General features: G+C 39.4%; 2 protein-coding genes and 1 non-coding gene across 8 annotated transcripts in view; all 3 read left to right on the top strand.

Annotated features, from left to right (window-relative positions):
• Positions 1-6,615, top strand: part of LOC125903658 (PDZ and LIM domain protein 7-like) — an 83,370-nt gene extending 76,755 nt beyond the window's left edge. For all 5 annotated transcript variants that reach the window (XM_049600709.1, XM_049600712.1, XM_049600713.1 and 2 more), the window contains 4 exons: positions 35-215; positions 1,277-1,397; positions 1,472-1,587; positions 1,739-6,615. In XM_049600709.1, the coding sequence (XP_049456666.1) occupies positions 35-215; positions 1,277-1,397; positions 1,472-1,587; positions 1,739-1,828 (508 nt within the window). In that variant the 3' untranslated portion in view covers positions 1,829-6,615. The remainder of the gene's footprint in view (positions 1-34; positions 216-1,276; positions 1,398-1,471; positions 1,588-1,738) is intronic.
• An 861-nt stretch (positions 6,616-7,476) lies between these two features.
• On the top strand, positions 7,477-7,550 carry trnat-agu (transfer RNA threonine (anticodon AGU)). Its single transcript has one exon. It is a non-coding gene; the product is annotated as a tRNA-Thr (tRNA).
• A 2,552-nt stretch (positions 7,551-10,102) lies between these two features.
• The window catches only part of LOC125903742 (bone morphogenetic protein receptor type-1A-like), a 68,870-nt gene continuing 51,825 nt past the window's right edge, over positions 10,103-27,147 (top strand). The window contains exon 1 of one of the 2 annotated variants that reach the window (XM_049600865.1): positions 10,103-10,304. The gene's annotated coding sequence lies outside the window, so the exon portion shown is untranslated. The remainder of the gene's footprint in view (positions 10,305-27,147) is intronic. The other variant, XM_049600864.1, reaches the window with a different exon arrangement.

Consider the following 27,147-nt stretch of genomic DNA (forward strand, 5'->3'; position numbering starts at 1 on the left):
TATGTTCTTCATCAAAATGGCTTCTGGCGTGCAGGGGCCCTTTCCTGGTGGCCCTTGGCCGGTCCTGGCACCCTGAGGAGTTTAACTGTCACTACTGCCACATGTCTCTGGCTGACGTGAGCTTCGTGGAGGAGCAGAACAACGTCTACTGTGAGAACTGCTACGAGGAGTTCTTCGCTCCCACCTGCGCCCGCTGCAACACCAAGATCATGGGGGTGAGACGCTACACTTGTCCACTTGTCTGTACACCTGTCCACCTGTCTACCTGTTCACCTGTACACCTATCTATCTGTCCACCAGTCTACCTCCATACCGGTCCACCTTTCTACCTGTATACGTGTCTACCTGTCCACCTGTTTCCTCTGTGCCTGTGTACCTGTGCCTGTATACAATTCCACCTGGATGCCTGTCTACCTTTCTACCTGTGCACCCATCCACCTGTATACCTTTTTCACCGGTATACCTGTCCAACTGTCTACCAGTTCAACTCTCTACCTGTACACCTATTCACCTTTATACCTGTTTATCTGTTTACCTGTATACCTGTCTACCTGTCCCACTGTATACCTGTCCACATTTATACCTATCTATCTGTTTACCTGTATACTTGTCCACCTGTCCCACTGTATACCTGTCTACCTGGTCACCTGTCTACCTATCTACCATATACCTATCTATCTGTTTACCTGTATACTTGTCTACCTTTCCCATGTATACCTGTCTACCTGTATACCTGCATACCTTTCCACCTGTATACCTTTTTCACTGGTTTAACTGTCCACCTGTATACCTACCTATCTATCTATCCACCTGTTTACCTGTCTACTTGTCCACCTGTATACCTATTTACATGCCCACCTGCCTACCTCTCTACCAGTATACCTGTCTACTTGTACCTGTGTAAGTTTCCACCTGTCTATCTGTCTACCTTTACACTTGTACACCTGTCTACCTTTATGCCTGAAAAGGTACACAGGTGGACAGGTATACCTTTCTACCTGTATATCTGTCTACCTGTACCCTATACCTGTCTACCTTTCTACCTGTATACCTGTCTACCTGTACCTTTATACCTGTCTACCATTCTACCTGTACCTGTATATCTGTTTACCTGTATACCTTTTCAACTGTCTACCTTTCTACCTGTCTACATGTGCCTGTATACATGTCCACCTGTACACCTGTCTATGTTTCTACCTGTCTACCTGTGCAGCTGAGTAAAGTTTAAATGATCCACATGGACCACAACCAACACGTGTCATGTTGTGTGTTACAGGAAGTGATGCATGCCCTGCGGCAGACGTGGCACACCACCTGCTTCGTGTGTGCGGCCTGCGGCAAAGCCTTTGGAAACAGCCTCTTCCACATGGAGGATGGAGAGCCATACTGCGAGAAAGGTACGGGGATCAAAGGTCAGAGGTCAGGCTGTAACCTGTTCAGGTGTGTCTAACTGTTTCTGTCTCTCTGTCAGATTACATCGCACTCTTCAGCACTAAGTGTCATGGCTGCGACTTCCCGGTTGAAGCTGGTGATAAGTTCATTGAGGCTCTGGGTCACACCTGGCACGACACCTGCTTCGTCTGTGCGGTAAGAACCATGAACAAACACTGGATAAGACATCACTGTAGACTTTTTTTATTCAGAACTACTTTCTACTAAAGACAGTCCCTCTGAAAACTTTTGGTTCAGAATGAAATGCTCTGTGAAATTTATTTGCACAACTTTATCGTACCTACAGGTTTGCCATGTGAACCTCGAGGGCCAGCCTTTCTACTCAAAGAAAGACAAACCTCTGTGCAAGAAGCACGCTCACGCCATCAACGTGTAGACCAACCGAGGGCAACACTGCCAGCCACAACGAGTGAACACATGCCGACGACTTTTACAAGATGTGTGTAAATGCTCTTTATGCAAAATACACTTTGTTTTTTTCTTTTTGTGCATTAATATTAATGATGAAAACAATGCTGCCTGATGATCCTGCTTCACTACAGAAACAGAAACTAAGTCATGATGTTTTCTGTTGTCAGTCCAACCCACTTTATTATGTACTTTTATTTTTCTTGTGTTTTCTACCAGAAACTACTTGAGTGTTTGATGTGACCGCTGTGTTGTTCAGATGTAGGAGTTGTATATGGAGTCTCAAGTGTGCCAAATGAAATAGCTATTTATATTCTTATCAGTTAATAAAATAATAATATAATATAAATAACTGTTACTAAAGTTATAATGCAACAAATAATTAAAATAAAGAGCTCATTACATTTAATGTTAATAATTTAAATTTAATTTGATAATAACAATTTAACAATCTTAATTTAATTTAAGTTATTTGTAGCTTGTGTTGCACCTCATTTGTATGTCACTTTGACAAAAGAGCCAAATTAATGAATGTAAATTTTAATCATTCACTTTATGAAATAAAGTAATGTTAAAATGCATAATTTAAAAAAAGTCAATTCAATTTTTTAATTAAATTACTACGTCATTTTTAAGGTAAAAATAAGGAAACTGAATTATAACTAGCCATATTTTTTTATCATAATTTGATTTTTTTTTTTTTTTTTACTTTGAGTTCTTTTTTTGTTTCCAACTAAATTTTAAATTAATTTCTTTCTTTTTTTTTTTATATAAAATAATCCGGAGGCATACTCGAGACTCCATTAGTTTGAACTGCTGCACAGCCGTATTTTGTCTCCAGAATATTGTTCTCATTATATCTTGGACTTGTTTTGGTATTGTGCCTATTTTGATCTCAACTTGTTTAGGTTTTTTGAATGCTTTTTTTCACTTAACTAAACTAACAATTATATTTTATTAATGTTTGGTTCAGCACTACAATGTAAAATAGAAACCACAGACTGTAGAGAAACAAAATGTCCTCAAACTTTAATTCATTGTTTATTCAGAGCAGCAGCAGCATTTTTATATAAAAAAAAAGTGTTTTTTTTCCTGGTTTTGACAAGAGCATGGCTGTCTCTCAGTGCCAGTGCAGTCTTGAAACTAGTCTTGGACCCGGTCTGGGCTCAGACTCAGGCAGACGTCACACTGCAGCTGTGTGACAGTGAACTGAACAGCAGAGCAGCCCATGAAGAAGCCTTATCTGAACTGTGTCTGACACGTTGTTAGAAGTGAGACAGTGAATGTAACATGACCAGGTGACACTTTCCACTGGCCTCATGCAAGCAGGTTCACCTGTGTGGCTGAATATGAGTAAACAAAAAAATTACTTGAAACAAATATGGAGACGCAAAAAAAACCACAAAGAGATGCAAAAGAAATACAAAGAGACGTACAACGACTACATCTACATAGAGATGCAAAATGACCACATAGAGATGTAAATGACTACAAAGAAATGTAAAATGACCACTAAGATACAATAAAACAATGTAAAAGAAATGCAGCCATACAGAGACACAAAACAACCAAAAACAGATATACAACAACTATAAAGAGACAAAAATGACTACATGGAAACACATAGAGACACAAAACGAATACACAGAGACACAAAACGAACACACAGAGACACAAAACAACTACATAGAGACACATAACGACCATAAAGAGACATAAAATGACTACATAGAGACACAAAACGACCACACAGAGACACAAAACGACCACTAAGAGACACAAAACGACCACTAAGAGACAAAAAATGACCTCAGAGACACAAAATGGCTGCAAAGAGACACAAAATGACCACATAGAGACACAAAACAACTACATAGAGAAACAAAACGACCACATAGAGACAAAACGACCATTAAGAGACACAAAACGACCACAAGGAGACACAAAACGACCACTAAGAGACAAAAAAATGACCTCAGAGACACAAAATGGCTGCAGAGACACAAAATTACTACATAGTCACAAAATGACCACATAGAGACACAAAACGACCACATAGAGACAAAACGACCATTGAGAGACACAAAACGACCACAAGGAGACACAAAATGACTGCAAAGAGACACAAAATGACTACATAGACACAAAACGACCACATAGAGACACAAAACGACCACAAGGAGACACAAAATGGCTGCAAAGAGACACAAAATGACTACATAGACACAAAACGACCACATAGAGACACAAAACGACCACAAGGAGACACAAAATGGCTGCAAAGAGACACAAAATGACTACATAGACACAAAACGACCACATAGAGACACAAAACGACCACATAGAGACAAAACGACTATTGAGAGACACAAAATGACTGCAAAGAGACACAAAATGACTACATAGACACAAAACGACCACATAGAGACAAAACAACCATTGAGAGACACAAAATGACTGCAAAGAGACACCAAATGACTACATAGACATAAAACGACCACATAGAGACCCCAAATGACCTTCAGACATATTCAGACAAATGCTATCTGGACCTACTTCCTGCTCTCACACAGTACTTGAGCGTATTTGTTTTTCCAGGTGAACCTGCAGGTGGGGCTGCTGCAGAGTGTTGATAGTGTCTGATGATATGATGTGGAGTGTAACTACTAATCCCTCTGTGACTTCACAGACAGTAGGCGTTACTGTGCAACAATTAACCTTGAATTTCATATTTATTGACTGTTCTGACTGTGTGATATTTATTTAAAAGCTAATATATATCATCACTGCTGCGTTCAGTGCTTGACAGATTATTAGTTATTCAATTTGTTTTGTGGATGTTTGGCATCACGAGGTGTATTTTGAGTGTTAATGGGTTCTTTTTTTGTTTGTAATTATTCTGTTAATGTTTGTTGTCCTGAACTTTTAGAGCTTGAATGTTTATGATGGTGGCGTTTGTTCACCAGAGGCCACTTTACTGCTCCGTTCACACTGCCGACCTTTACACTGTTTCCTTTAATGACTATTGCAGATACGATGAAGATATTTTTTTATTTTCTTTTATCTTGTGCACACAAGATCTAAAACAATATAATATCTAGGGCATCCGAGGCTCCATATGGATGTTTGTGTCCACCTGAAGTACAATATTCACTAACTTTTAGCTCTGTTTTTGGTCTCCACCGACTCCTGTGGGAAATATCTGTCTCTTTAGCTGCTAAATGCTCCTCTATGTTCACCAGGTATTCTCTAACTGTGTCTGTCTGCTGCTGAGCAGGTTGTGTGCAGAGGCTTTTTACAGCCTTTTCTCAGACAATGACGCTTTGAGAGGAGCTCATCGCCCTGGTGTTTGAGAGTGTCCGCCGCACAGCTACCTTGAAAACGAGCGCAAAAGGAAGTGGCATGTGTACGGCCCCTAAAATCACACACTGGAGTGGAATGATGCCGCCGTTTTTGGGTCTGTGTGAAAATGCAAGGGACTTCGTAGCGGCCCTGTGGCGCCATCTATGTGTAAAAAGGTGGAACAACGATGTTGTTTCCTAGCAACTGAAAGATGCCTTAAAAGTGTTGAAAGCTTTGCTCACACCAAACGCGATGTGAATATTCATGTTGCGTTACTCACGTGAGTTTGAACGCTAGAATATTTTGTGTTGACTCGTTTCACAGCGCGAATAACTCACATCGTACGCATGTGAAATTGCTGAATCGGTTAATGCACTTCCGCAGGTATGACTTTGGCGTCATATGCTGATTGGCTATCGCGGTGCAAATTGGTCGCTTGAGTTCAGGTTTTTCATATCTTGCAAATAAGTGTATGACGCAAAATTGTGCCACTTGCTTCACACGTGCCACTTAATTCGCAACGTGTCCAGCACGCCGGCAAGCGGGAATTCTCATCTAATCGCGTCTTTACGTTGACTTTACGGTACGTGTCACTTGCACAAGTTGTTTTTGCGTCTGGTGTGAACACAACATATTTTTTTTAGCATTTGATCGCTATTAGAGGAGCAGCTCAACAAACTGCAAAATAAAACCTGATCCATTTCAGATCCCTTCCTATGTTTGCTCCAGGTGCGTTCAATGACGCTCCGTTAACGATAAACACAATAAATCAAAGCATATGTTCACTCCTATCTTACAGAGTGATTTTGAAGTGTCAGGTCTGATGTTTCCGCAGTGTGGACGGAGCTCAGAGACACTGAATACATGATTTAGAGCAGAAGACTTTTGGGTTTGTGTTTTTCAGATGAACTTAAAAATGACTTTGACACAAGTTTCTGTGGGGAACGTTAACTGCTGAGATTCCCTGCAGCGTATTGTGCCTTGATCCGTCTGTCTGACTGGCACACACACACTCGGCCAGTCGTGATGAGTCTGTGTGCTGGTGTACAGTTTTTACTTTGAATATTTTATACAGTTTGCGTGTTTTCCAGAGGGTGAATGTGTGCATGCAGAACGTTTGTCACAGTTTGTTACAGCATGTGGAACGAGGCAGGGACAGCATTAGTTAGCGCTGTTGTCACTGCGTCACTGTTTAACATTATTCAGAGTGTTTGAACTGGTTTTGGTGTCAATGAGCTGTAAGTGAAACATTATTAATGTCACATTATGAAGGATGGAAAGAAGCTGAAGTCACGTTAAGACTCTCCTGGTTGTTGGAGGTTCAGCTGCTTTACATTTGTCTAACAGGTTTTAATATTTGACGAATATATGTGTTGCAAGTTGAATAAATTGAGCACTTCAAACACGTGAAAACATGAAGTATAAAATTTTTTTTGTCTGTTGTGTGTTCGAGTCTGTGAGGTGGACATTGGGACAGGCTTTGTGGCTGATCTCACCCTTCTTCAAGGGGTCACTTGAACTGTTCTGATGGACCAAAGGTGCAACTTCATAACAACCCTCTGAAATACTGTATTTTAAGTTGAGTACAGTTAATTTCTAGATTCCCAACATCTATAAAATGACCTTGGTGCCTCAGTTCTGTTGTGTAAAATAGTTTCCTTGACTTTCTTTCTATTCAAATACTATGATAAAACAAAGGAGGTCGTTTGTTGTAGGCTTGTGTCAATATGCACCTGCTGTATGAAAATGTTTTAATGTGTTTTGTGACATTTATTTGATCAAGTTGATGTGTACAGTCTTAATTCAAACGAATTATTTTCTAATCTTAACTGTTTTGTGTGTAGAAAAAACATTTTTGTGTTTGGAAAACAAAACACATTGCCCAGGCTTAACTGGGATCAGAGGACCACTAGTATTTCTTCAGCCCATGAATTTGATAATCTACTCATAAAAATGACCCTAAAACATAAATTAACCTGAACTTGACTATATGATATCTACTCATTTCTATGTTCCTTAAATTAAAAATGTATGTGTGTTTGTGTTGGATTTTGGTCGGTGTGTTCTCAGTCTCACAAATTTTCTAAGAGACGAGCAGAAATACGCCAAACTGAATCCCAGAAATCAGCGGGTCCTAACAAAATAAGAAGCAAATCATGGATACCAACAAAAATAAGAGGACATTTTTCTTCATTTATTGCATTAGGCCCATTGTGTCATTAGTGTGGAAATGAAAGGAAACAATGGAAAGAAGTAGGTGGAAAAGAAATGTAAGGCGCTGTGGCTTAGTTGGTTAAAGCCCCTGTCTAGTAAACAGGAGATCCTGGGTTCAAATCCCAGCAGTGCCTGGATGCCATAGCGATGATCTTTCTCTTCGGACTAAGTGCTCATCATTTGCATGTGAATCGTGTAGTTTAAGTGTGTGTCACTTCTGACCCTGCACCAAATCACAACCACCTCCTTGAAAAGGTCAGTGATGCAGTGTCCAAAGAATGCTCCTAAAACCAGAATATTACCCACATCTCAATTCAGCAGTTTGAATGTTTAGGACGATACTGGTGATCCAGACCTGCCAATGGAATTTCAACACAAAGCCATACGTTAAAGATGATGATATGTTTAGATGCTTTTACTTTGCATGGTTGATATTGGATCAATGTATTTTTACATCCCTAATATTTATTGGCTCCAGCTCTGATCGGCAGTGATGGGAACATGACACCCAGGCCAACATGCATCCAAGCAGCTCGAACATTGTTGCAAATTAGTTCTCACCGACTTTGAAAGAGAGACTGAGTAAGTAACAGATATGAAAAGAGAAGTAACGTCTTCACTGGCCTCTATGCTGCTTTCTACTGTTTACTAACCCCGACTTAAAACCACCAAGGTGAGAGGAGTCTTCTGCCTATTTTAGAGGGTTTTACTGCATCTAAAACACCTGCATATACTCCCTAATTTAGGGAAAGGGGCATGGAACACAGAAGATCATGAGTTCAAATGCCAGCCTCGCCTCCAACAGATCACTTCCAGATAATAGCCATAGACATTTACAGGAAGTTCCTCTTTCACTTCTTATTTCTGTAACTCTGACACACAGGTCACGACTGCGGAGAAATGTCATGAGTTTAAAGTGTTGCAACATGTTCTGTGTTTGAGTTTCAACATTACTTACAGTCACACCCAAAACTGTTAGTCTTGTTTATTAGATCTGATGTATTATTATAACCTAACTTATTCTTCTTCTTATTATTGTTATTATTATTAGTAGTAGTAGTAGTAGTAATAGTAGTAGTGGTATTTAAGTTGGTGGGAGTGATGTTCCGTTCTTGAACACCGGAGGGCGCCTGGGTCACTCTGAGACTTCAAAATAAAAGCCTGCAGGTCTGTGCAGGAGTGAACAGAGCAGCAGTGATTGGAAACACAGACGAAGAAAAAGCGAAAGAGCTCTCACTCTGCCTCTGAGTCAGGAGACCAAAACATAGACAGCTACAGCAGCTTTGAAAATACAGAGGTCTACAGTACAGGTTCACTGAATTACAGTCAAATTTTTATTAATTTCATATGTCATTCATTCTCTTTTATCACTAAACTGAATCTGGCAGTGTACTCATGTTGTAAAATACAGATGAACGTAAGGGTTAACATATGTCGAGGCCTGTAAATCTTAATTTTAATGATGTAAAACTCTAATTAATTAAGAGAAAACACACTTTTTCCAGTGTTGTTCATGAACTGTTTTAGAAGATATTAATATTTAATTATGATCACAAAAAATAAAGCTTTTGCTACTGGGTTTTCTTAATGGTATTTTGATGGTGGTTTGCAATGTTATAATATTCATTAATTAGACATAATTTATTTGAATTTGTTTATTACTAATCAACAGTAGAAAGAGTGGAAATTTCATCGTTAAAACCCCCCCCAAATTTTTAGTTTTTATTATAATGATTATATTTTAGCTTGACCTTTGAAATACCTAAAAAATAATAATAATAAAATTAAATTAAAAATATATATATATATATTTTGGTCAAATAACATTTTTTTAAAATAAATTTTATTCTATTTTTTTTTATTCCAGCTCTTAAAAAGCCTCTTCAAGACCAAACATATCTTTTTAAACATTTCGAGAAAATAATCTGAAATCAATCAATCAATCAATCAATCAATCAATCAATCAATAATGAAAATAAATGAAATAAAATAAAATAAAATAAGAAATAAAATATAAAGCTTGTACAGTTGTCAACCATGAGATACAGACACAGAATTTTGACCAGGCACCAAATGAAACCCCATAATTTTCATGTTATTATTTCAGTGTATTGTTCATTACCTGCATAGTTTATTTTCCAACATAAAACTTTCTTGACAATTAAAGTTCTGGTTGAGAAATACCTCACATTTTACTTATTTCTGGCATAATTTTAATCAGATCTATAAAGTCTGTGTCTAAAAATACTATGAAATCATGTTAGATTTTTAATTGTACAATGCAGCTTCCCCTGATTTGCTAAAACCTCCAAATTCCCACAAAAAATAGGCTACAACATGACCTCATTGTCCTCAGTGGTGGCTGCAGCTCTACGGGGAACACTGAAATAAAGAAAAAGCAACACATAAGAAATGTCATGCCAATAAAGTTTACTGAATTAAATTGAATAGTAGAAAAGGAAATATGCACATGTCACAACTTGTTAACATAGAAACTCCATTAGAAAAGGTCCGCTTTTAAACTCACCACCAATTTAAAGATACCTGAAAGGTGAAAACGCCGGCGCATGCGTGTTTGATCAAACCCACTCCTGCCGACCGGAAGTTCGGCCATTAGTTTTGTCCCACAGAGTGATCCACCGCTGCAGCACAGACGATCTTTGTCAGGCTGGTATTTGCTCTCCTCCATCATCAAACAGCCTGAACCGCAGACCGACTGAGCGGAGCGGAGGAGTGTGCGACGCCGAAAATATTACCACTAAAACGCTGGGAAATTACGCTTTTCTGCCCTGTTACTCTGGAGGGAATTTGGACTGGAGCTACTACGATGAAACAGCGTCAAAAGGAGCGTCACCATCACGGGGGAAATTAAGGAAAGAAGAAGAAAGGTAATACAAAACTTAATTCCCAGCCTGCGGGTCTGAGCCCGACTTTTGGGCTCCGTCTACACGCTGGAGTGAACGCAGTCTCTCGGGTTGGAGTGCTGAGTGTTTACGATTTGTCGAGTTTAAAAAAGCTGAACTTCTACACTCGACTGTGTGGATATTTTTAAAGTTAATGTGTGCTATATAACACAAATGAATTTTTAGAAAGGTTGTGGAAATAAGTTACCAATAACACTTGGGAGTTCAGCGAACAGATTTTTTCCCTTGTGAGTGTGTTGGCACCAGGACGTAGACGGACCCTTTTTGGCTGCTGTCGTGGAAAAAAAAGTTTGCTCCACTTCTGCTGCAGCACAAACTCACTCATTTTAAGGCTTATAATAACAAATATAAAATTAAATTCACATTGTTTATACGGCTAATGTCTGCAGCAGGTTAAGTTTGTGTGGAGAAGGATAACTTGTTAGCCGCATTCCTCGGTTAGCTAACTTCGCTGCATAGTTTACATAGCTTGTCTATAATTATAGTAAAGCTTGAACGTGTGTTACCGAGCACACACACCGGTGAAAACATTTTAATTTTAATCAGTTTTAAAGCCAATAGTGAGACTTTACTCACTAAAGCGACAAAGCGATGCGAGCTAACGTTTAAGTTGTAGTGTAGTAACTTTAGTCAAGCTAACGGTAGCGATGCTAACGTTGCCTTTCAGTTAGCTCTGGAGGTGAGATCGTTTGTTGTTGACAAAGATGGATGCTTTTGTTGAGGCTGGTTATAATAATATGTTTATATTACTGGTGTTTAATCACTTTCTATAAATTGTTTCTTTCATTAAAACACGGGTAGATGTTTATGTTGTTAGCATTGCATGCTAACTTTGCTAGGAAACGAACTTATGGCTGTTTACTAGCATTAATATTCAGATCTTTATCACAGTTAAACAATCTAGTTAAAGCTGTATATGATTTTATTTTCGGGTTGGTAACCGGTGTGTTTACGAGCCTTTCTCGGTCACGTCTCTGTTGTTTATGCCGCCATGGCTGCATTATTTTCTGGGTCTGTTTGCTGATGTCCTGCTGCTCAGATATAAATCAGTTTATTTACTAAAACAACACAGACTTATATTGACTGTGTGTAACTACATAGATTTATAAAGTTGACTTAAATGTTTAATTATATTAGCTCTATTTTAAGCACAAATCTTTATTTACATAGCCTAGCTGTTTCCACACACATTTTGTGCTGCAGCTAGGGATTATTTCCATTATCAGCTAATCTGTGTGTTGTACTTTTCATCCTATTAGTCTATAAAACATCAGAAAATAGTAACAGAGTCCATCACAGTTTCCCAGAGTCCCAGGTGATGCCTTCAGGTGTCTTGTTATGTCCAAAACCCCACATATATGTCTTAAAATAGATATAGAGCAAAGGAAGGCAGCAAATTCTCACATAGGATCAGCTGGAACCAGACAATGATTTAGAGAAAGAGTTAAACTATTCCTCAGTTATTAAAGTTGTTTTAGATTCATTTTACTGTCTTGTAACTAATTGATTAATCGAATAAGCATTTCAGTGTCCAAATGGGCTTAAAGGAACAAAGAAATTGTGGGTGTGAGTGCGCAAGCTGAATAGTTAATGCTACACTGCAGTGCTTTCTTGAAACATTGAATAAAACCATTAATGTCTGAATGATGAAGAATATTTGAAGGTGTTTTGAAAAGCTACGCTACACTGCAGTGCTGGCTTTAATGTGTGTGAATCTCATTGAATAGTGGAATGACATTGGATCAGCTGGAACCAGAGGATGATTTAGAGAAAGATTTAAACTGTCACTTCATTATTAAAGTTGTGATTGATTCATTTTACTGTCTAGTAACTATTTGATTAATTGAATAAGCATGTCAGTGTCCAAATGGGCTTAGAGCAGCAGAGGGTTCAACTGTAGGGCAGCAACTAACAATTATTTTTGTTGTCAGTTTATCTGTTGATTATTTTTATCATTAATCAATTAGTGGTTTGGTCTATAAATTGTCAGAAAATAATGAAAAATTACGATCCTTTTACTGTCATAGAGGAGGAAAGAAACCAGAAAATATTTACATTTAAGAAGCTAGAATACGAGAACTTTGAGTTTTCTTTACTTTTTTTTACTGGAAATTTCTCAAACTGATTATCAAATCATTTGCAGATTAATTTCAACATTGACAACCAGGCCTAATAGATTAATCGTTGCAGCTCTATCCCACACTTTCTGTAAGCCTTTCTATTGTGCTTTATTTTTATTTATCACGTATAAAAGGCACAAACATTTGCTGGTTTGAGTTTGAGAAAGAGTTGCTTCTCTTCTCTGTTTTATGTCATCATGACTTGAATAAGTGCGGTGGACGGTATATTTATTATTTGTTGAGCTGTACAGTTGAGTGTCAGCAGTCTTGAGAGCACATTTAAATGATTAGAAAACAATATAACTGCATAGATTGATAAGAATATTAGTTAGGATTTACTGGTTACTGTTTTTGACCATGTTAGTTTTGGGAAAACTTGTGAACTGAAGAATTTCAATGATAGTTTGTGTATTCAGATCTTCATTTAAAATGAAAGGCTGTATTACACAAATATTACTGATATAAAGTAAACAAGCCTCTAAAGCATCAGATAGCATTAGTTATCTAATGTAGTTGTCTGGTGTTGGTGCACGTACAGTATTATAAGACTTGTAGATCAGTTAAATTGACAGATGATAGCATTTGGGCCACAGATTGTGCCCTTTAAATATCAGCTGTTTAATGCACATATGAGTCAGGCCTTTTTTTTATTTGAATGTCTTTAAAGTTATAAATAAATGTGTCTTCTGATTCTGATTGGGAACCAAAATGGTCACGATCAGCTGGTTCAGTTTCCAGAAGCTGCTGGGTGACGTGTGGAAGGTTTGGTTTGAAGGTGGCGAGGATGAATGTGCGTCCTCAGCTGCAGTCTAAACAGGAAGCTGGTGTATTTGTCTGCTGATGGAAAACAAAGTACTTAAACTGTTGTGATGCTTGTTGTTTTAGTGGTGGTTTGAATTAATGCCTAACCTGATGCAGAAAAGGTTGGTCAAGTAATCATTCTGTGGATCAGTTTATCAGCTATTATTCTCATAATTGGCTCTTTTGAAGAGTCCATGAGCAGCGTCAGGTCCTCTGTGACCTTAGACTTTTCTGAATACACAATAATATTGTACCAGTGGCTTCTACAATTGCTTATACTTAGACTAGGTGTGTTTGTATTCAGTGTGTGCTCAAATCAAGCGCTCCATGTTCACACATAAACTGTCTGATCAGTCACAGGCCTTTTGTTTCAACATTATCGTGACTTTATCCCTAATTTTTGCTCCTAAACAAGGAACCTACAGGTGTCACGTTACTGCATTTTACCATGCCAGTGACTAATTTTTTTATTTAGTTGCAGAGTTAATAGCAGCCCAGTTGTATTTATAACCTTTTTATCATGATGTTTTCTAACCAAACAAGAGAAATAATGATAAAGGATTTCTCCATGTCAGTATTGGTCATAGTCATTTTATCCAAAACCATGAAGTTCAGTTAGACTAAAATCATTCCAGGTGTTTAGTATTTGGTGTGTTTATTCTTCAGGTAACAAACCTACATTTAGAGTCCGCATCTGTGGAGTTGAATTTGTTTGAAAAGGGGAAATAGTCTTTTAAAAATCCATCGCAGCAAGTGTACTTCCTGCATAAAATGACTGCAGTTCAGGAAAAAGATATTCTTATTTGATGTTCCTGTTTTTGTACCAGCTTTGACGTCATAGTTTACATCACTTGTTCTTATTTTAAGTCCAGCTAAAATTAAAATGCATGTTTTTCTTTTTGCAACATCATATAGATCTGCTCTGTTAATCTGACAACCTGTGCTCTCTTTAAACATCAACAAAACAAGTCTGTTTATGTACCTGTTAACGTACTATTGTATTTATCATGTGTAAACAGACAACTTCTTTACATATAGACAAAACAAACATCATATTTTACACTGCATTTTCACCATTCAGTTACTTGTGTGGTGACGTCTGCAGCAGCACTAACACAGGCAAACATTTTATCTACAATCATGGACACAGAACATGTCTGTTGAATAAACATACACACTTGATAGCAGGGTTTTGCAGGCTCGATATAAAGTTAGCTCGTCAGCTGTAGCAGCTGCCTGCAAATGTGAACGTAGGTCAGGTAAAGGATACGTTCACAATTGATAAAGTCTGTCTTAAAGCAATATCCAGGTGTTTGTGTGAGTGTTGAAGTAGGTTTTGCTCACTGTGATCACCCCTTGTCTTCATACAGACCTCACATTTGCTTCACATAAACTTAAAAATGTCTTTTGTGTCCCCGAACACAAGGAATGATTACAGCAAGCAAAACCTGTTTCAGTGTTCATATGGTAAACCTGTTGCCGTTGCCAGACGTCTGTTTACATTAATGCAATCACCCTATGGTGCGTTGGAGCGTGACTTTAGGTGAAACAATCATGCTTGACTTGTATTGCTTGCAGGAAATGAACATGTAACAGAAAACAGACATAAATAGGTCATCACAAACAGGTCTGCAGAGGCATTTTTTATATATCTAGGATGTCCTTTTCTCTGCCGTAGAATATTAATAAGTTTAAAAAACCCTGTGAGTCTTGTACACCCAGCTCTGCCCCAAAGACAGCTTGCACTTCTATATCTTTGCAGTCGTTTGCCTCCTCCCCTTTTACGAGGAATGGAGCATATTGGAAGGGGGGGAGGTGTTGTTAGAAATTAAAATCTAGTATTATCCATATGCCAGACAGCTGTACATTCCACAGCCAAGCCCAGGATCTCTGTTACAGAAATAACAGTGACTGACTGACAGTGGGCGAGCCAGCGAGGCCACAACAAGAGAGGCAGGAAGAAGTTTTTGGGAAGTATTGTTTGAGAAAAAGACGAAATTAAAACAGAAGCACAGAGCAGATTTATTCAAGAGATAAATTTTCATCACCTGTTGCCTCTCCTTCATGTTATTTTTGTTGTTGTTGGAAGTTGACGTGTTGTTGCAATCGTTTGTTTGATTAATCGATTAATTGTTTGGACTATATTGTCTTAAAATGCCTTGTTTTTTAAAGAACTTTGGCTAAAGGACCTAAAGGGGACCTATTGTGCTTATGTTCAGGTTCATACTTGTATTTAAGGTTTCTACTTGAACATGTTTACACGCTTTAATGGTCATAAAACACTGTATATTTCTCATTCTCTTTGTGCTGGGAAACCTGTATTTACACTCTACTTTAGCACCTGTCTCTTAGTGCCCCCCTCCTGGGGGAAAAAAGCAAAGTCTGCTCGGATTGGTCAGTGTTTCCGGGTCTTTCCATATCTTGGCGTCTCTGCCCCATCATTGCAGCCGGTGAATGACTGTAATGGAGATTAGGGACACTTTCCATGATGATAATTAATCAGTGAAAGCTTCCAAACACAACCGGACATGTTCAAGCAGGAATATGATCTGAAATCTGTGAAAAATTTACAATATCAGCAAACAAGTTTACTTGTTTCATTTAAGTTTGCATGTACATGTATGTTAGCAGCGTACTTGCAGCCGGGGACTGACTGTGACGCAGTATAGTGGTGAAAAATCACCAGTAAGAGCTTCTACACACAACCGGACATATTCCAGCAGGAATACAATCTGAAATCAGAGCGAAATTTGCAACATCTGCAACCAGGTTTCTATGTTCATCTGACGTTAGCATGTAGCTTCATGTAGCAGTGTAGGCTACATAATGTACAGACTTGCAGTAGCGTGCCTGGAGCAGATTACCTTGAAGGGAAATTCTGCACACTGTGATGTCATATTGTAGCTGGAGTAAAAAACTGTCAGAAATGAAGTATTCAGAGCGGTCTAAAACCTGAGGTACTTCCTCATACGCTCAACTTCTTATTTTTAACTTTGGCCATGTTTTATATTAACAGCCTTCACTATAACACTATATATGAGACAGAAAATACAGAGCAGCATCATAGGCCCCCTTTAAATGATCAGTCAGTTACCCAAGAAGTTGCAGATTCATTCACCGTCTATTTACTAATCCTTTAATCGACTACTTTTCTGCTCTCATAAAAACTTTTTCAAAAACGAATATGCATTTGGCTGAAAACTGTCGGTTTTGCCTTTGAGAAATGTGCACATTGCATTTGTTTTTCTGCTGCTGTGACTCATATGTAACAACAGAACACAACAGCTGCAATTAATGCTGAAAACATCACTTTGAAATTGTTATTTATTTGTACATTTAAATACTTATCCAACCTATAAATGGCACAGATACATGGCTCTAGTTGGACTTATATTCTGCAGGCAGGATGACGCAGCAGTGGCATAAAATTCACCTTTTCCTCTGTAAGAAGTCCAACATGAGATAATTTGAATCAGACATATTCAAATTATAAAAGGTCATTGTCATTGATTCCCGTCCCCTCGTCTGCAGTGATGGACAGAGGTTAAAATACGTCTCAGCATACGTTTGTTTTCCATCCATCCTCCATCTCTCAGTCTCGCTGAGGACACAGACGCCACGCTATCTCTCTCCCCCTGATTATGTATCATGCTGTGATTAGTCTGTGTTGTCACTCAGTCTATACTGTGTGCTTTGTTTGTAGCTGCAGATCTGTTCTCATAGAATGACACCACCTCTGCACTGGGACCAGACCAGTCTCCAGTAAAAGACCAGTTAATGCTGGTGGAGCCTGGCACGACTGTTATTGGATAAATCAGATATCAGCCAGTAAAACTGTTCAGATAGACAGATATAGAGCTACAGATCCCACACATGATTGTGAGTTAAATTTTGCTGCATCAAAGTCCAGTGTCACCCAGTGATACACTCCAGTCTGCTATGGAAACTATGTTATGTGTCATGTAGGTTGTAGCTTGTGATGTGCAGCATGTTACTGGTAGCTTTTAGCTTGTAGTGTGTACCTTGAAGCTTGTATTGTGTAGTGTTGTGGTAATGATATTTATGATAACATGAAAAGTAGTATGAATTGTAGCCATAGACATAATTGGTTCAATTGTTGTGATTTCTGGGTCTTTTTATCCTCAACTTGGTGAAATATGGTGTTGTAATATCCCCGCTTGCTGTTTCCTTCTTCCCACAATGTTTAGATATTATTATGGTTTGTTGTTGACCAACTTTTTATATCCATACTTTGTCCACACGTTCGAACTCACTCCTTTTATTTTGGCTGGAGTCTGTCTTAATTTTACTTTCAGCTACGCTTTATGCAGGTCTATATATGCCTGAAGTAAAAACACATCAACATGTTGCATCGTGGTTGATATCATGATGTATATCTATATCAATATGACATTTCTGTCATGGAAATCTAATGTTTTTTTTTGTTTTGAATTTGTAGGACAGCATGGTTTGTCATGAGGCCACCCTGGTTCTCGTTGATGTCTAGTGTCTTGCAAGCCCACATGTTGCAGGACACTCAATCAAAAGAGTCTGCGCCTTCCGTACAAATTATATTATCATGAATGATAAGAAATCAACAGTTCAAAGATCTGGAATATCCAAATATCCAACATAGTTTTTCTTACATTTGCCATATTGTGATTAATAGTCTCACTTTAATGTGTAGTGATTTTTTTAAACTATTATCAAGAGGTATTTCTTCAACTGTATGATGATTTTGGAGTCCTACCAATGAGGGTAGGGTAAATAACCAGGTGTTACGTGTACCTAATTAACCGGCAACTGAGTGTAAATCACATCATTGATTTCAGCCAATAGGGACATCATGAGAACCAGTACGTTGACACCAAGTTGATGCTACAATTCAGAAAACTGTGTTAATTTCTTGGCTTCAAGAGCGCTGTGTATTCACACTATGCTACAAACTGCAGCAGCGGGATGGGGCGCTGAGGTTGGGTACTGAACTCTGTACTATTAAGGGTATTGACCGAACAAGGCCTGTATTACCAAGTACAGATTCACGTTAACTTAATCAGTGCCAATTTTTCTCACAGAGCACACCTTGGTGAGAACACCAGGTTCAGACAGGAAGCAGAAGCACCACAAAATCAGGACGCTGGCTACAGAGCGCTGCTGGGCGACTTCCTGGCTTTGGGGTGCTTTGCAGCGGAGAAAATGGAGCTTTGCAGAGCTGCCGGGTTAAGAAATGAGGCGGAAGCACTGTGACGTGCCTCAAGTCTCGAGGCCGGCCATCGGCTTCCCAGTGAGCCAAAACTGTTGCTGTAGCACCGATAGTTTCAGTCTTTCTGCTCTGTTTTCTCCTTTATTTTAAAAGAGCCTAACATGACTACTGTTTGTGATTGTGTTAATTAAATTACGTACTTATGCCACATATTTGTCAGATAGGATTTATGCACATAGGATTTATTGTTTTGTTTATCCTGTGGCATCAAATTGGGCATCAAGGACTGTGGAATTTCACTGGCACTGGTATGGACTACTAAATTTCTGGTATGTCGACATGCCTAGATCATAACACTGAAGAAATCTTATCTTATTCCCAAGATTTTCCTCTTCTCACCTATTTCTATTATCACTTCTGTTTTCTGTTGCCTCTTATCTTGAAATTTCTCTGTTTCAATGCAACAGACTTTATTGTCTTCACCCACTGTGTTCTCACTCTGCTGCCAGAAACAAAATTTAAACCAGGGACAAATATCGTTCAGAAAAAAATCAAAGAAAATCCCAAATAGTTCAAGCTATCAACATGTACTCCTCCTGCAGATTGCCACATTTTGTTTTGTTCCTTTCTCTTTGTTTTCTACATCTGTTTCTCCCTTTTTTCATAATTTTATTGTCTCTTTATTAGAAACAGCACCAGATATCACTTACAAAAGAATCAGCTTGTGTTTTGCACATTCAAACTATGACTAACAACAACTTACAATGACTATGTGGATTTGGAAATTGGCAGATAATGCAGTTACGTTGCTCGGTGTCTTGAGCTCACAAACGCAGATCTTTCTTTTCTGAGTGTAGTCGGCAGTCTTGACCTACAAGATCTCTCATTTCTTTCTTCTCTTCATTCCTCTTTTCAGTTTCTCCCTCCTTCCCGGTCTGCTTCGTCTCAGTTTTCTCTCTCTTGGGAGTGTTTCTCAGCTCGGGGATCTCTCTCCTTCCCTCTGCTCTATTTCTATCCCCCCTTTTTTCCCTCTGTTTCTCCTTTTCTTCCCTCCTCCACCTCTCCCTCTCTCGGAGTGTGTTTCCAGTCTTGGAGGCTGAGGATCAGATTACTCAGGGAGTCTCGGAGTCTCTCTGGCGAGGTGGCAGTGGAGGTGGAGGAGGGATGGAGGGAGGAGGTAGGGAAGGAGATCAGGTTTCACATCTCCAGCGCTCTCCTCTGTCTGCCTTGCCTCCCTCCTCCTCCTCTTCCTCCGGGCGGCCTGGAGACAGAGTGGCTGAGCCGGGGAGGAAAACATGCAATCCACCCCTCTCCTCCTCCTCCTCCTCCTCCTCCATACGTCCAGCCTCTTTGCTGCAGCACAGCAGATAAATAAAGGCAGTAAATGGGGAGCCGAGCACATAGAGGGACGATTCTTCACCTCCTTCACCTCCCCCTTCCATCCCTGCAGAGATATTTTATATCCTGCACCGTGTGTTTTCATTCTCCTGGATGTGTGGCAAAGGTGAAACTGCTTCAGGGAGACTTTAGTTTCTTGAGACGACCAAAGCAGAGGATCAAGCCTGGATTCAGGAATCAGGAAAATGTGTATGTGGAAGCAGAGTCAGAGGGGCGGCTCCAGTAGTGGTTGGAGTGTAGTTGTGAGACACTTGTGGCTTTAGCGGGAGCAGTAGTAATCTCTGTTTAATGGGTCTGTGTCTTGTTTGTTTTGGAGATTTTGCCTTTGTGCTCTTTTCTTTGCAAAGCTTTGGAAGAAAGATTATTTGTATTTATGTCCACTGAGATGAACTGGATCAATAAAATATGGACAAATGAATTTGGAAAGTGTACAATTAAGGAAGCTATTGTTTCCAAAGTGCAGAAATATGATGTGTCTACTTTGGTATCTGTCCGAGAGAATGACTCTATCTATGATTATTTAAGTAGTGGACGATCTCTCTTCGCTCTACCCCTTCCGTACCGGTTCAATCTACCTGTTCATTTTTGTAAATAACTATTTCTATCAATGGAAAACGTGCACAGTAGATCTCAGACTTTGGCCAAGGAGGTGTGTTGAGTCTTATTAAACACTGTTTAGTCAGTGATAGCTGGTTGCTATCAAAGAAATCACATAAACTCAACCAAAGGGGACGCCAAATTACTGTATACCATATAAAAGCTCGATCTAATTATTTACAGTAAACCAGTTATTACTAGGCCACGGTGCTATGGGTAACTATGTTTTCACGATAAAAATTTTCAGTAGATATTTATAATTAGCCAAAAAAAAAAAAAATCAATCGTTATTTCTTTCAGGTTTAAAGTTTAGACTATTAGGCCTGTTCATTGTGAGAACATAACAGCATTTCCCAAACAGCAGAACATCTCACAAATCTGAGGTAGATTCAAAACAACTATTATCAAAATAATGTCAGTTGACAATAACTTTTGGACAGACTGTCAGTATTTTCCATTAAACTTTTACACCCATAGTATGTAATTTCTGATGTTTCCCAATCAAAGCAATAACAGAAGACGGACATTGAGGACGTCGTAAGGTAGCGTGGGATTATTCATTGTTAATGGAAATTTATCTGACATGACTCAGGCAGAAATCATGTTCACGGAGGAGTTAATGCAGGGTTCAACGCTAAGGTTTTTTTTTTCACTTGCCCGGACGGGCAAGTTGGTCAGAGATCTACTTGCCCGAAGTCAGTTTTTACTTGCCCTATAAAAATTGTTTAATTTAAGTGGCTATCAAATAACAAAGACTGCAGTTATTTTTATGTTATATAATCTTTATTCACACTGTATTTATTAATTAAAACAACATATGTCATATATTGTAGCTTAATTCCTACACAAATACGACAGTGTCAGGGCTTAAAGTGAAAAATTTGTCAATCGTTCTCCGTCTATAATTTTGCGCCCTACTTGAGCCATGCCCACCTCTATTTATTTTTCACCCCTCTCTCCAGTTCTGCTGTATTAACACCGGGTTTAATATATTTTGCTTCCATTTCTCTGCCCTGCTCTACTCTACTTCAACGCTACTTAGCTCTCTCTCTACTCTACCAGTAGACTACCACATCCACCTGTTGCACAAAACGCACACAGCAGTGTTTCCCCTAGGATGGAGTTGTAGCAGCGGAGGTGAAGCACACGCATGAAAAATAATTTTCACATGCGTGAAACTTTTTTGTATGCTTGCAAAGCACAGCCTGCTGGGATGTTTCTATGTATCTACGGGCACCAGAAGGGCTCTTTAGGACTAAGTACATACAGTACATGTGTGCACAGTATGAGCAGGTGAAATGTCTGTCTAGCTTACATATGAGGTGTCTCAAGATTTAGGAACATACAATTTTATTGAATATAATAAAGTAAAAAGTCACTTGACATGCTGCTGTTTTATGCTATGACCTATTTAAGTGTTGGAAGTTGTTATTTACGTGACAACGCCTGAACCCAACACAAGCTCAGCATGAGTGCCATGCTGCGCTGCTGTGCGAGCAGCGTGTTTGTCTGTGCGTAACAGCAGTCTGTTGGTTATTTACACACTGTCCATTTCAATAACTTTGTCAGCTGACAAACTGCACCGGGCTCGGGGTCAGGTCTGGTCAGGAAAATGCGGCCCGAGCCGCTCTAGCGTGCTCACCTGTGTGTGTGGCGGAACTCCGCCGTGTGCCATACAGAGAGCAGAGGAGAATTGTTAACGCATGACCATGTAGAGACAGAAATGACACGATGGCATAACACCATAAATAGTATATTGTTGTGTTATTATATGAAGCATCCATCGCGCAAAATAATATCAATGGGGGCTGTGGGCAGGACATTGTTATGCAGCTGTGCCTGTGACTTCAGGCAGAGAGACCGCTGCATCAGAGCAGAAGAGCATGTTTTAAAATACATTTATTTTATCAATTAGTTATTAACTTTTACTCTTTTTAGCAACTTGCCCGATCGGGCAAGTGAGTTGTTAGTTTACATGCCCGACCGTGAGTTTTACTTGCCCCAGGCAATCGGGCAATCCTTATTGTTGAGCCCTGTAATGTATTTAAGTTTAGTCATATCATTCTAATAAGATGGCCGCAAGCCTGTTACATTAATTTGATAACTTAGCATTAGATGAGTCAGTTATACAGCTGCTGTTGTAAAAGATATGTGGTAAATACAATCACGGGGGTGCCTGGAACTGTTATCTGTGATCAAAGCAATCACACTAAAAATAGCTTTATGAGCATTATCATGCTTGGTCCTCTTCTTCTTTTGGTTTAAGGTTCTTCTTCTGGTGTTTAACATGCAGTGCTACCACCCTCTATGGGCGAATGGCTGGTTTAATGATATTGAAGTATCAAACGTTTATTTCTCTGTTGAGTAAAATTATATTGAGATAATTAGAATTATGGTTTTATCACCCAAAGCTGTTATGTACTAATTTATCATCAAAACCACACCTACATATATAAAAAAAACCAAATGTGAAATAGAGCACTTAAAAGCGCATGAACTACAGGTGTAGTGAGCATGAAAATAATGAACATAACAGTAAAGTCTGGCACTCCAAGGATTATTAGCCTGCACACTACAGCAGTGCACTAAAATAGGGGAGCACAAATGACTTAATACACCTCTTTGGTGGAAGTCTACGGTCTACTGAGCACATTTTCTAGTTCTCTATTTAGTCCAAGTATTTCCTAATGTTTGAAGTTTTTGCCAAGGTGTCAGTATTGAGATATACACTCAAACCATCTATTATCACTAAATTAAATCAATAGTTCTCTGCTCTTGTACTGCACTTTACAGATATGGTTTACATGCCATGTAATTATTACTGTGTCTGTTCAGTCAGTCAGGACAGAATAGTTTAATTTTTGCAGTCAAACAGACAGTGATGCTTCCGTCTTTGGTCTCAGCTGAAGGTCGAAGCAGCCTCCATGTTCACTGTCTCCAGTGGCAGCCTCCAGCTGTCCTTTAATGGTATTGATCTCTGCTTTAAATACACCCGGCCCATCCCAGTGAATAATTCAGATCCACCTCACCACAGTGGCTCGATGTGTAGGAGAGAAAACATCTCCCTTATTGTAAAGGAGGGCGTTAGGGATGAAGCCTGTCAGGGACGGGTCTTCTTTCTCTTTACACCCACTGTGAAAATCTGGTTATTTGTGGCCATGTGTGGTTTTGTCTGTTCATGTGACGGCAGTGCAGGGCAGCGAACACGGTGGCATTCCTCAAGAGATCAGAAAAGCTGGAGTGTCCCTGTAATGCTTTCTCTTCCCTCAAACATTACAGAACAATGGCTTTGTAGTATTTTGACTGTAGTGGATAATTTGAGCTGTGTTTGGGCTGTTGTCATGTACAGTGTGTGTCACCCGGAGGTCAGTTTGGTCTCAGTGAAACATCTTATGTACACTGTTGTGTCTTCAGCACAGGTGATCATTTCCTTTTCTGGTACACAGCATTTTTTTGGGGTGTAAATTTGGTACCAAAGAAACCTGATCCAGAGAGATTGCTAAATCCTTGAACGATGCCCTTTGTTATAGTTGATTTTACTGTTGTTTATGTGCAACAGATATTGCTAGTATTGAAACATCTGTCCATTAATCAATTAATCAATCAACAGAAAATTAATTGACAGTTACTTTCATTTCATGAATCATTTAAAAGAGCACTCCTGTAACATCTTCTGACTCATGGGGGACGGTTTTAAATAGACAAACAAAACAAACAATTAATAGTTGCAGCAGAACCAGATATATATTGTTTTGATTCCTCAACTTCTAACACCTACATTACCCACAATGCAACTTGACTGCTGACAGTGTATGTTATGTTGTTAGCAGCTAATGTAGCTGCTGCAGATACAGAAGTCTGACTTCTTTCTTGCTTCACACCTTCTGTTTTTGTTATTTTTGAAAGCTTGTTGTCTTCACCCGATAATGAAACGAGTGACATATATCAGACTCCACACAGCTCGCTCTGGAGTCACTAATGCTGTGTTCATACTAAGAGCGATAAAGTAACAGCGTGGCCAGCTACATTATCATTGAATAGCGGTAGAAGTGCCGCTCAAACGCATGTTATAGCCTAGTAGTTATGTTGTCACTGTGCTTCTGTGTGCCTGCTTCCTGCCACAAAGTAACCCGACTGAACGCAATCTGAAGTTTGTATTTGGCCAAAAAATATCTATGCATATGACCAGTGTCTGAGCCTCATTTTAACATCACACTTTGCTGCCTGATGGCGTCCTGGTGTGCACCATAATATGCGTAAAGCTAGCATAGCATCAGCTAATTAAGCTAAATAACTCGGTACCACAGCTAGAAACATGATTGGTCACTTGATCCCGTTATTGGAGCACTGAAAAAAGTTAAGGTCAGCTCAGCTTTGACTTGTAGCACATCACACCTGTCCACAGTATTTCAAGCATCAGTTTGTAGCTTCGTGTCTCCAGCTTCTTTGGAAAATGACTTGTAGCCTCTTGCTGTGTTGGAATCTATTAAAAGAAAATTCTTAAGTTTCAGTTTCTCAAATGTGAAGATACTGATCTCTGCTTTCTATGAGTGTAAACGGAATATTTTTTTGGTTTTGGATTGTTTAACGGACAGAGCAGTTTATTAAAAGGTGCTATATACCAGTGCTTCCCAACCTTTTTCCTTCAGGGACCCCTTTCTATCATTGTGTAAACGAACTACCCCTGAGGAACTGACATTCACATTATACTCAATGCAGAACAGTATAGAACAACTCATAGACTGTACAATGAACCCACATAGTGACTGCAATAACTACAGAAGTTAAACCAGAGCACAGCATGGAGGTCTTTAGACGTCTCGAGTTCCTTCTTCATTCTTGAGCGGGATTTGCTTTTCTTTGCTCAGTAATCCTGCGGCCTGATAGGTGCAGTGATCCTTCTGAAGTGACAGTGGCCCCTGACCTCCATCCTGACCCCTGACCCCTGAACCCCCTGTCAGCTCGCCACTAACAGAGCTGTCTCCTCCTCACGTGGATTAGACCGTCTGAACAACTTTATGGTGATTTTCCTTATTCATACGAGATAATACTGTCAGCTGTTGAGTTAGAGCATTTTCAGGACGCTTCTAAGTGGTGAGGTGAGGCTGGATGATGCGTTTGTGGTCAAAATGTGCTCCCATAGCCAAATGAATTATGTAAAAGAGTCTGTGTAAATATAGTGGTTCATGACAGGGAATTTATGTTTGGAATACAGAATAAGCCAGATATACTTATCGTTGCAGCTCTAGTTGCACATTAGTAAGATGTTAAAACTGTGAGGACCAGCAGTCACATAGCCGTCTTAGTGTTGGTGGTTTAGGTGAAACTGCTCATTGTAAATTAGTTTATGATGACCTGCTGCGCTCTGTACAGTCAGTAATCTGGTGCTTACAGAAGTTAAACTGAGAGACTTTCGGATCGGTTTAAAACGGGTTTACATGTGGGTGCTTAGTATTTGAGTTTGTGTATGGTCAGATTTTCTTTTGCTGTTTTAATGAATTTCCGTGTCTTTGCTAACTCGGCTTTAGACTACGGCTGCACAATTAATCAGATATTAATCTCAAACATGACTTTGGCTTCCCATAATTAAATGAACATGACTGTCTGTGATATTGACGTTTAAAATGCGCAATGAAAACTTTGCCGTATATCAAAATAAGTGCACCCTAAACTAACAGCCATGGCAGCTGTTGTGTTGCATGTGCGCACCCTAAAGCAGCCTGTGAAAAATTTTAAGAGTAATATGCAACATATAGCAGACGAGCAAAACAGAAGTCATATGTCTGGAGCAGAAGCAAAGAGCCTTATTCTGAATATTTTGCCAATTTTTCAATATAAAACATAACCATCAGTCCTGATTTCAGGTGTCTCAAAACTCTGAATGAAAGGAAAACTGACACCTAAACTATCAAAGCTTTTTCTGAGAGGAAATCATGATGGTGTATTTCATAGGGAAATTTTATCGTCCTATTTGTTTGTTTGAATCTTCACTCTTCAGACACCCTGTTTCTGTTTGTTAGCAGCCATCACCAGGCTGACACACTGCAGGACGGTGGCTTTCAGGCCAAACTGTTTTATATTCTTGGCCGCCCTGCAGGCTGCAGCTATGAGGAAATATCTGTCCTCCTCGCTGAGTTTTCCCACTCCGCCTGTGCTCCTGTGAAAGCAGCACCATTCCCTCCCTCTCTCCCTCCCTCCCCGCCTCCTCCTTTCTGGTCTTTAATTTCAATTAGCTCTGGCTGCTGGTTGACTTTGATGGCATTAGTCTCTCCTCCCAGCCTCCACACTCGTCCCTCTGCTCTCGTCTTCCTCTGTTGGTTTTGCAAAAGCCGGCGGCTTTAACTGCTGCGATCAGAATCTGAACGCTTCGCTTCCACTTCCTGCCAGAGTCCAGCCTGCCATGCAACCCAACAGCCACACACACACACACACACACACACACACACACACACCACACTGAAGACTCTGCATGGCCCGCAGTAGCTGTTTATGGGAAATCGTAGGTGGGCCTTCCTGCTCACAACACACAATTAAGTGATTGACAGGATACAGAACATCTTATGATGTTTCCCAGCAACAGGATGCTCTTATTGGACTAAAACAGCAACACAGAGGAGGAAACAAACTGATGTGTTTGGTCCTTTTACTGCAGGTGAGGTGAATCAATCATTCAATTTTAGATTTATAT

This window comes from Epinephelus fuscoguttatus, linkage group LG16 (assembly GCF_011397635.1).
Source record: "Epinephelus fuscoguttatus linkage group LG16, E.fuscoguttatus.final_Chr_v1".
In the NCBI taxonomy this organism is placed as follows: domain Eukaryota; kingdom Metazoa; phylum Chordata; class Actinopteri; order Perciformes; family Serranidae; genus Epinephelus; species Epinephelus fuscoguttatus.